The 11,476-nt window shown below is 36.0% G+C and overlaps 1 protein-coding gene across 1 annotated transcript in view; it reads left to right on the forward strand.

The window, feature by feature from the left end:
- The window catches only part of KIF16B (kinesin family member 16B), a 121,977-nt gene that overhangs the window by 59,740 nt on the left and 50,761 nt on the right, over positions 1–11,476 (forward strand). Inside the window, exons 18-22 of the mRNA XM_009080250.1 lie at positions 1,575–1,628; positions 3,000–4,352; positions 8,524–8,682; positions 9,533–9,638; positions 10,147–10,197. Of these exons, the coding sequence (XP_009078498.1) occupies positions 1,575–1,628; positions 3,000–4,352; positions 8,524–8,682; positions 9,533–9,638; positions 10,147–10,197 (1,723 nt within the window). The remainder of the gene's footprint in view (positions 1–1,574; positions 1,629–2,999; positions 4,353–8,523; positions 8,683–9,532; positions 9,639–10,146; positions 10,198–11,476) is intronic.

An 11,476-nucleotide genomic window follows, 5' to 3' on the forward strand; every position in this document is an offset into this window, starting at 1 on the left:
AAGTTAGCATCATTTCTCCTTGTGCTGTAATGTTGAGATAGTGCCCATCTTAGTTTAATGCAAATGTGAAGAAACTTTTGGTCAGGCAGTGACATGAAAGCTCTGAATGGCTGGAGCTGTATGTACAAATCTACATTGGCTAATCTCTTGGGGATTGTAGAAAGCATTTTTTAAATTTAATTTGTGAGAACTAGGGGAAAAACAGAATGTGGAATTTGTAAACTATTGCAGCCATCAGAAAGATGCTTCTTGAGCATGTAGGAATCAAAGTTCATTAAAATAGCTTTATAAATGTTGGATTATTGGTGTACATTTTGCATATTTCTAAGGGCAACTTCTTTTTGTTATATGCATTTCTATGATTTTTAGAAAGAAATATTAAAAATACCTTATTTTTAAAACAATTTCTATATAATTGTGGTCATGATGTCTGAAACTGCAGTTTGTCAAAAACTTGAAGTTAATTCGTGGTGTAGTCTTCCTTTTTTTCATATTTATGGGCTATTTCACTAACCTGCACATCCTTAAGCAGTAACAACCCTGAAATAACTGAATATTTGTATATTTGGTTGAATAATTTAGTCCATACATATGTTCTCTCTGCCTTTTTTAATATTTGTTGTATAAAAATTCCTTAAATAAAAGATAAAACTTCCAAAGGCAAGTACAGTCAGAGAAATTCTTCTGTGAAACTCTAATAAAAACTCATATTTAAAGTGTCATAAAATGGTCTCCCATGATTATTCAGAACCTTATCAAACTAAAACCATTAAAATCTCAAAATATTTTAAATAAATGGGTTTGAATTGTATTCAGTGCTTGAATGTTGCACTTTGGGGTTTTTTAACCCGCATCCTGGTAATGTTGGGGATTTTTTGTTTTTCTTGGAAGGAAAAGACAGAACTACAATCATGCACTAGTAGTTTTGTAGCACTTTCCCTTCTCAGAAGTGACGAAGTTAATAAACCACAGGTTGATGAGTATCATTTTAACTAGCATTGGCATTTGAAAAATGTGTTTAGAAAGAATAATTATTGAAATTTTACTTCTGGGCTGTAATGTGATGAATGTTCCATGAATCTAACCAGTTTAACCTCTAATAAAACAAACTGTTGTTGATTTTAAAGTATTCTGTACTGCTAATATGTTTTTTCTGTCAATTCCTCTCTCAATTGATCGCTCTGTTTCCCTCTGCCTCCCATGGCAGTCTTTTCCCTGTAAAAGGACCGATCTGTCTAAGGTAGAGAAATTAAATTTCTATATATTGATTGCCATGTCTGCATGTAGTTAACTCGCAGAGGCTATGCTAATAATTCATATGTCTCGTTTAACTTTCCTTTTTCAATATTTTTTCCCCATAAATCAATTTATTTTTCTGTTTATACTCATGTCAGGCAGCATGATATCTAATTTGTAACTGTAATGAAGGAAATATTTTCTGTTCTTGTAGGCTGAAGTTTTATAAAACTTCATTTGTATTATTATCTTCCAAACAGATACTGTATTGCATGATATCTTCCTATTTTTGTGATATTAGGGAAATAACCTTTTTACTGTATTTTTTTTAAAATCAGGCTGGAATTTGAGAGACAACAACGAGAGGAGCTTGAAAAATTGGAAAGTAAAAGGTAACATTATTATTTGCGGTATTTATGTGTGTGCATCCATATATACATTACAGACTCATTTAAATCACTAATTTGGGATCATGGTGTTCCTCAATAAGCAAAGGATCCTGAGTAGCTGAATTACAGCTAATTTTTAGCAAAGAAACTCTGAAACACAAACGTATGAAGTGGATAGATTGTACAAATGTAACATATTACCCTTGCTCTTAATTTTCGTGTTGTTATTTTCAAAGACAGCAAATTACATTGTTCATTCAGATATTTTTTATGGTTTAGTTGCCTTTGGATTGAATTGTGCTAAGGAAAAACTCATGTTACACTCTGCCTCTCTGAAGTAAAACAGTGGTCTGGAATGTGCATACTAACCATGCTGATCAGAACATTATTTGGGCATCAGTTTGTAGCACAGAAGAAAGTATTGCTGTCAGCTGGCAAACTGAGCCAACTCTTTTGGTTCATCATACCTGCTAAGATTTTGGAAGTGATAGCTCTGGCCTTGTTGTAGATTTCAGCATGGATTAGATTCATAAGCTGAAAACCTTTCTGCCATCTCAGTTATGGATGGCTTGTTTTGAAAGAGCTTTTTATATAGTGGGACTGTAAGCTGGACTATGCTCAGAAGAAAACTGAGACTCTGAAGCATTAAAAGATAGTATTCAGCAAATGATGTAACATAGGATCACTGATATTTATCCTTCTTGTAATGTTGATGAGATTTGCATTCAGATTGCACTGAAATTGATTTGCTTGTGCTCTAATTTATCTGACTTCAACTTTGCAAAATAGCCAACCGACTTGCAGTATTATGGGGATAATGTTGGCCTTCAGGTCTGTCTGTCCCCCCTTGGAATGCACTAGACCCTTTAAAGGAGAGATTACACAGGACATAATAATTTGTCTTAAATCTTACAATCAGTAACTCAGTTGGGTTCACCTAAAGAGAAGACATTGTTTTAATTCAGCTGTTGGCTTAAATTTGGTGAGGCAAATTGCTAATCAAGTCCTTTTGTACAAATTGTTGTATATGAGAATGTATGTATACATAAAAGAATATATATTTACTCTTCACTGTGTATGGATTTTTATCAATATTTTTATTGGATTTGACAGAACTAATACAGTCTAATTTTCTACTAATATAAGTGCTGTATAACGTATCTTCCTGAAACTTTATATATCCACAACTTTTTATGGTCACATAGACTGTATAAATCTCTTTACCATTTGTCTCATGCATCGAGCCACTTCCAAGCAATGTAAGATCTGAACTGTGGCAAAACAAAACTATTAAAAAACCCAAACAAACCAGTTATAGATGCTGCAGAATCCTTGTCCAAACCTTTTTAGCTTCATGCAAATGTTTTACTACAGGAAACAAATAGAAGAGATGGAAGAAAAACAAAGATCTGACAAAGCAGAACTTGTAAGAATGCAGCAAGAAGTAGAGTCACAGCGCAAAGAGACAGAAATAGTTCAGCTGCAAATTCGAAAGCAAGAGGAGAGTCTGAAACGGAGAAGTGTCCACATTGAGAGCAGGTTAAAAGATTTGCTGGCTGAAAAAGAAAAATTTGAAGAAGAAAGATTACGGGAACAACAGGAGATAGAGCTTCAAAAGAAAAAGCAGCAGGAAGAAATTTTTGCCCGGGTCAAAGAGGAGTTGCATCGATTACAAGAACTTAATCATAATGAAAAAGCAGAGAAAATGCAGATTTTTCGTGAACTAGAAAAACTTAAGAAGGAAAAAGATGAACAGTATGTTAAGCTGGAATCAGAAAAAAAGAGACTTGAAGAACAAGAAAGAGAACAGGTGATACTGGTGGCTCATCTAGAGGAACAGCTTCGAGAGAAGCAGGTCATGATAGAGCTCCTGAAGAGAGGGGATGTACAAAGACTTGAAGAAGAGAAGAGAGATCTTGAAGATATTAGAGAATCTCTTTTGAAAGTCAAGGAAGCTCGATCTGAAGGTGATGAAAACCATGAAGAGCTAGAAAAAGTGCAGCATGATTTTGTAGAGTTTAAAAGGAAACAGCTGGAACAGTTGGCTATATTGGAAAAAGATTTAGTTCAACAAATGGATCACCTAGAAACAGAAATAGCAGATGAAGAAAGAGCTCTGGAGCACTTAAAATTCGCACATGAAGAACATTCAAAGCTCAAGAGAGATGAAAACTTTGTGGATGCCATACTCAAGGCTGACGAAGTTGACAAGATAAAGCCAGCAGAGTACAGGCTCCAATCTAAAGTACGCCAGCTTGAGTACCTGAAGAGTAATCATTTGCCAGCTCTGCTGGAAGAAAAACAAAGAGCTTCTGAAGTCCTTGATAGGGGTTTGTTAGGATTAGATAACACTCTCTATCAAACAGAGAAAGAAATAGAAGAAAAGGAAGAGCAGCTTGCCCAGTATAGAGCTAGCACAAATCAGCTGCAGCAGCTTCAAGAAACCTTTGAATTCACAGCCAATGTAGCTCGTCAGGAAGAAAAGGTTCGGAAAAAGGAAAAAGAAATCCTTGAATCAAGGGAAAAACAGCAGAGAGAGGCACTGGAGCAAGCTGTTGCTAAGCTAGAAAGGAGACATTCTGCTTTGCAGCGTCGTTCAACGATAGACTTTGAAATCGAAGAGCAGAAACAGAAGCTGGCCACCTTGAACAACAGCTGCAGTGAACAGGCAGGGCTGCAGGCGAGTCTGGAAGCTGAGCAGAAAGCCCTTGAGCAAGACCGAGAACGGTGAGTGTTGTGGTAGCTTCCATTTACTAGAACCCACACAGAAAAGGTGAATCATTTCATACCTTAGATGTTGAGAGAGCAACTTGTTCTGTGTTGCAGCATTTGAGTTTCTTCATGAGTTTCAAGTACTTTACCCGGAATTGAAACTCTGTGTTGCTTTTTAAAGGATTCTCGCTCACTCATTAACTCCTGTTGTGTTCAGATGCTTATCCCAGTCCTCAGCAGGATATTATTTGCGTTAGCCATCGCAGTACTTAAATTGATTTACTTGTTTAGGAAGTTTAGCCAACCTTATATTTTGCCCTTACAAAAACATGTACCATCTAACAACTCCTCTCTCTTAAAATATTTCTGTATAGCATTTTGTTTCTTTATTAGTAACAAGTTAGGTGTTTGCTCAAGGTCTGGAGACTGATAGTTACAGTAGACTGCCAACTGTCTCTCCAACTGGTGATGCACTGAGCAATTCTGGTGTTCAAAGTAAGCAGGGATAACGTTAATTTTTTTAGTTACTGCTTTCAGGGCTGAATAAAATGAAACTAGCCATATATCCATGTAAAATTTGGGGATGCTTTTTAAGCTTTTTGGAAAATATACAGAGGCTTTAATACTGCCCTGTGTGGTGACAAACCCTTTTAGGTATGGAAGCAAGATCATCAGTTGCACACATGCCTGGTAGTGTAACATTCAGTCCAAATATGGGAGGCTCAGAGAAAAATGATTCAGGTAGGGAAGGATCTTTGTGTGTGGAAAAAGAGGAAGAAATCTTCTGTTTTACTTTTGGCCTGAGCAAAAATTCACTAGGATTCATGCATTTAGTCCCTGCAGTATGAAAAAAGGGCAGAATTGCCATTTTTAAATGTGCTATCTGATTTGCTAAGCTAGAGCTTTACTAGAGCTTTATTACCTGTGAATATCAGTGAAACAATGAAGTGTTTTTTTCTTGAGGTAGCATTTATCATTTGGTTTTTTAATATTTCACTAATTATTTGAATCTTCTTTCATAAACCCTTCATACAGATATAGAAAAACCACCCTAGAAGAGAAACTTGCCTGTAGCCAAAATGAAGAGCTCTTCTGTATTCTTTTCCTTTTAAACTATTACCAGAAGAGAATAGTTCCTTTCTATGTACTGTGTAGAGGTCACTTTTTCAGCATTTATAGCTGTATTGCTTGGATTTTAGTTAAGTATTTTCAATACTGATTTATCATTTTGTAGTAGATATTACCATTATTTTTCATAATTGTCTTGAGCATAAAGTCTCATTTTCTGCACTGAGCATCTTGCTTGGCTAAAGTGAGCTATAAACAACTGGAGAAGTAGACAGCTTTGTTAGCCCTGAAGAGATTGCTGGGTTATGCGATAAGTGAAAAAATATGTTGTCAGCTAGGAGACTGAGGTTTGGAAAAGATACCAAGGATGTGAAAAGATTTTTTTTGGTATATATTCTTTTTTCTTGCTTTTTTTTTTGTTGTTTACTTTAAAGTCCTCTTGCACAAGCTAAATGAAACTTTGAAGTCTTTCAGCCCATGGGCCTGAATAATTCAGCTCAGAATGTTTTTGTGAATGTTGAAGCAGAAGAAATATCTAAAGTTACATGATAGTATGTTAAATGTTTCAGGCCGCTTATTGTTCTTATATTTGAGTTTACATTTCACAGTCTATGATGCCATAGTAAGCATATGAATTATATGTGTTTCTTATTGTCTATCTAGATCCTGGTTCAGATCAGTGTTAACTCTCTGAAAATGTTTAAATACAATATTTATTTGAAATGCTAGATGAGTGCAAGTCCATTGTAACTGGATAAAATGTGTTTTTTTCAGTTTGAACAATACGTAAGCTCAAATTCTTTCACCTACGGGGGTGACCCTCAAAATGATAATTTGAACTTTACTTATACTGGAATAATGCATACACGTTTTCTCTTTACTGCCAGAGGTTTGGGGCAATAGAATGAATATAAAGCAACTTCAGAGTCATCTTTGAGGCAATGGGATGTGTCACTCACAAATGGCAAGGTGCAGTTTACTGTGCTTGTTTGTGGATGCATCACAGGGCTGGCTAAGTTCATAGGTATAAAAGTGATAGCTTCTCATAGTAGGATGTTTACAAACCAAGAGGTAAGCTTCATTCCTTTAATGTAATTCTGATTTTTGTGGGTAAATTGATTTTCCATAGATGCAAACAACTCTCTTATATCCATCAGCCATCTCCCATCCACTTCCCCTCAGGACGCAAGATTGTTTTGCTGCTAATCAAAAGACACAGATGGCTTCTGGCAGTGCTGCAAAAAGTACTCTGAAAATGAAGTAACAATTCAGCCTAAGCCTCAGCATTCATCATCTCTTTAATTTTCTCTTTTAACCCCCAGGACAGAATAAAGTAGTTATATCATTGTACTTCAATTTAGATATATACATTTGCAGGAGAAGTGGTAAAATCCCAGCTTTGATAGTTTCCCCTGTTTTTGCAAGAACTTCTTTTATTCTTTGATTCTTAAGTAACCTCTAGGAAAACAATTACCTTTAAAGACAAAAATTTTAATGAAAATGGGAAAGATTATTACTATGTTATTAATCTAATCTCAGCTAAGCTACAAGTGAAAAGGGTGTTCTTCAGATTGCTTTTTATAATATAGTTTAATTTGCCTAAGTGATAAATATTGCAAGAAGTGCTTCTTGTTTCATAGGAAATGCCTCAGGCATTTTCAGTTAAAAATGCAGTACCCAATTTTACATATTGTATTCTGTGCATAAATCTGGCTGGAAAGAAATTTATTTGTTAAAGAAAGCAAGGAGGTTTCAAAAGATTATTTATTAAGTGTATATGTAAAAAAAGTGCTAGGTGTTGTAATTTGCAAGTAAATTTTTAAATATATATAGATGGAATAACTGGAAAATAGGATTTGTATCTATAGTACACAATTTAAAATTTTTTTATAGATATGTTTTGCCACATTGTTGTGTTAGGTTGTCTTTGGGGTTTTTATCATTAGTGCTATAGTTTTAGTTTTTAATTTTTTTCCCCTCCATTTCTTCATTTACTTCACACTGGAAGATAATTGAGATCATTAATAGAATTTTGTAAAGAGGAAAATTTATTCAAGTGATTCTAATAGATAGATTAGGTCTTATGTGTTAATATTTGATGTGCTGAGTTATATACCTTTTGCATTGGAACTTATTGAAGTTGTTTTCTTCACCTTAAATCTGCTGTTAGAACGTGTTTTTGAGCTGTCTCTGTTTTCCTATCTAAATATGCTTAAAGAACAATAATCATTTTTTAGTCTTCATCAATATTAATACCTACAATCTTACATACATGTAAGATTGCAACAACCCCATGCAGTGCTGCAGGCTGGGGGCAGAGTGGTTGGAAAGTGGCCCAGGGGAAAAGGACCTGAGAGTGTTGGTCAACAGTGGCTGAACATGAGCCAGCAGTGTGCCCAGGTGGCTAAGAAGGCCAATGACATCCTGGCTTGGATCATCAATAGAGCAGCCAGCAGGACTAGGAAAGTGATTGTCCCTCTGTACTGGGCACTGGTGAGGCTGCACCTCAAGTACTGTGTCTGGTTTTGGCCCCTGCACTTCCAAAAGGACATTGGGGTGCTGGACCATGTCCAGAGAAGGGCAGTGAAGCTGGTGAAGGGTCTGCAGCACATGTCTGATGAGCAGCTGAGGGAGTGGAAGGGGCAGGGAGCAGTTAACCTAGAGAAAAGGAGGCTCAGGGGTGACCTTATCACTCTCTACAACTACCTGAAAGGAGGTCGTAGCGAGGAGGATGTCAGTCTCTTCTCCCATGTAAAAAGTGTCAGGAAGAGAGGAAACAGCCTCAAGTTGTGCCAGGGGAGGTTTAGATTGGATATTAGGAAAGCTTTTTTCATGGGAAGGGTTGTCAAGCATTGCAACAGGCTGTCCAGGGAAGTGATGGAGTTTCAGTCCCTGGAAATGCTCAAAAACATGTGGATATGGCACTTGAGGTCGTGGTTTAGGGGTGAGCATGGTGGTGGTGCTGGGCTGGCAATTGGACTTGATAGTCTTAAAGATCTTTTCCAGCCTTAATGGTGCTATGATTCTATGTATACTTATATAAGTACAATATTTCACATAAGAACTATGGGAATCACCTCTAAACCAAAGCAAATTACATGTTAAGATCTCTTTATAGCCTGGACCAGGAAATTCAACAGCTGAAGCAAGAAATATACGAGGGAGATGGTGCTCTGAAAGGAAACTATGGAACATTAGAAGAGAGACTCTCCCATAGCACTTCCCCTATCACCCCAACAAAGCCACAGCCACCTGCTGTTCCACTGGTTGATGATAGGTAGGTAACCTTCATTCCTTCAATTTTTTAGTAGGAATGCAAACAGTAGCTTTAGAAAAGAAATATTTTGAAAGATTGTTCTAGCAGGGTTGGATTTTATTTAAATACTGTAATTGTACTTCAAGACTAGTGTGGAAATAAAATTTATGTGCTGAATTCTACTATAAATAACCAACAGCCTAATCTGTTGCTCTTGTGCAGTTTGTTTTAGAATAGAGGGTTGGAAAACAGTAGGCTAAAATCTATTTAAATTGTTTCAGTGTTTACAGTTACTTGTCTCTGTGGTTTTGTTTTATATACATTTAATGCAACAAAGTAAATGAAATTGTCTTAAACCTTTTTTTAATGAGGCAGCTGCCTGGTACCAATAAAACCTATTTCATCACTGTTCTTGTAACACTTAAACATGCAATTGTTAATATCAACTCTTGGAGTATTCCTTCTGCTTGAAGACCAAACCTTTGTTCGCCCAAGTTGTTGATACCCCAGCAGTGATAAAAGTAAACTGTTAAGTTATTGAAGATGCACTTCCAGCCTTCTCCTCCTTCATTGCACTTCCCCCTCACTTCCATTTGTATGTAGAGCTGTACACATAGCAGTGGCTTAACCTGTGGCCCTTTAATTTGTCTAATTATAAGAAATTGTTAACCTTTGCCTGTTAAATGAACATATGCTCAAAAGCCCATGTTCCTTAAGGAGGGATAAAACTAGTCTAACACTAAGCCTGCTGATTAAGAGTTGTGCAGTACTTAGGGTTAGAAGCATTTCAAAGAGCCCTTTATTCTGTCTTGATTTTTATCTAAAAATACACTGCTTTACACACATGCACACTCTCTTCTGTATCTTTAAGGATAAATGCCTTTATTGAACAAGAAGTGCAGAGAAGACTCCAGAATATTCATCATAGAGCTGAGGATAATGATATTGGCATGAGCTGGTCTGCAGAAAGTTTAAAGGTGAGCAGAAATGGGTGGGAAATCCTGACCTTCAGTGTGTAACCATTGGTTTAGTTATGTTGTTCAATAATTTTCATGTTTTCTTATGTTTACTTAGTTTTAATTTTTAAAAAAGTAAACAGTCAATCAGGGATATCAGGTTTTAGATTTTGATAATCTCTTTATTTCCAGTGGCTGTTTTAAGTTGCATTCTAGGGTTTTGGGCAGGGAAGAGTATGTAAATGGCAATAAGAAGTTCAGTGATAAAATGAAAATCTTCATTTTATGTCAGAAAAATAAAGTTGATAAAAATTGACCTACTTCTGGATGGAATTGCCTTTTTAAGAACTGATGATCTAATTGATCCAGAGACTTGAATGACTTCTAAGCCAGTGGTTTAATAAATATCAATAAGAAAATTATTATTTTTGGCTATTAAAAAGAATGTCTCTTCCTCTGAATGATTTTAAATGAACTTAGGCAGAAAGGCCCTTTTTGAAATAATCACCTGTACCTTTTTTGTTCTTAGGATAATGAGAGGCTTAATAACGGCACTGTTCAACGCAAGCTGAAGTATGAGGTAGGTCATAATTTGTCAGAATGAAATGGTTGTCTTAAATTATGGCATGCCCTGTAATTAAATTTCTTAATGTTTAGCTGCATAATTAGAATTTTGAATTCACAGCAAGATTTATGGCTAACGGAGACTGCAGTGCATTTTGCCAGCTGGAAGTGATTTTTTTTCAGATTGGACGTAGTTTTTTCCTTATTTGAAAGGTGTGGTGTTATTGTGGAGCTTTCTTCCTTGTTTTGCCATAATTCTTAATTTGGAACAGTATCCTTTTCCAGACTTTTAGAGGAGAAAAACATATAATGAGGAAAGATTGTCTGAATACAGAGTACACATCTCAGTTTTGGTTCACAATGAACTACTCTAAGTGTCTATAATATAAGCAAGAAGAACCAGGCAAATTTGCCTATGACATGAACAATTCATACATGGATTTATGTACTTTTAAACTGAGGCTTAGACCCCTCCCCACTGTATTTGGTTGCCTGACTATTGCTTGAAACACAGTTGTTTACTTGTCTTGGTGAGTAAATCCTAAATACCTTTATGGATTTAAACCTCAACAGTAGGAGGGCTGAAACACCTCAAATTTGGACTCTTTTAGACTTTTACACTGTCTTTTTAAGCTGTGTTGTACTTTTTGCACTCTCTTGGTTAGTATAGGATAACTTTTTTGTGTATGTGTGAGAGAATACTAAAGGGCTTATACATTTGTGCATCGCCCTTTGACTTTTCTGTGGTTTTTGAGTAAAGCAAACGTAAACCAAGCGAAATGGATACTGTACAAAGAAAAAGCAGCAGTGGGCTGGGAAGATCAACCATTCCTGAATCAGACTTCAATCATTTCTGTTGGATTTTCTCTCTCTAATTTCGAGAGTTTGTGTCAATTTTGAATGATTCTGCAAATCTAATCAAAATCAATCCTCAATTTAAGAAATGTTCAGATCAGAAGATTTTACAGAGATGTTTTATTTTCTTCTTTTGAAATTTTTAACAGAAGAGTCAACAGTGGCAGCCACACTATGGCTTTCCATTTCTGTCTAAAGATGGCACTTGTGCTTCTGAGCTGTGTGGAGAAAACACAGGAGTAAGAGACCCTAAGAGACAGAAGGCATATACAGAGATGTTGGATTTCTTTTCCAATTCTGGAAGAATCTCCTCCTCTTTTACATCAGAGAAGGCATTTCAGAATGAAAGGAGTAATTCAGAACAGGAGAGCTTTGCTCGTCATTGTGACATTAAAAGTAGTTTAATTCACTCTGAAAATACTAATACTTCAAAGAGCAGG

The sequence above is a fragment of the Acanthisitta chloris genome, unplaced genomic scaffold (genome assembly GCF_000695815.1).
Source record: "Acanthisitta chloris isolate BGI_N310 unplaced genomic scaffold, ASM69581v1 scaffold1340, whole genome shotgun sequence".
Taxonomy (NCBI): Eukaryota; Metazoa; Chordata; class Aves; order Passeriformes; family Acanthisittidae; genus Acanthisitta; species Acanthisitta chloris.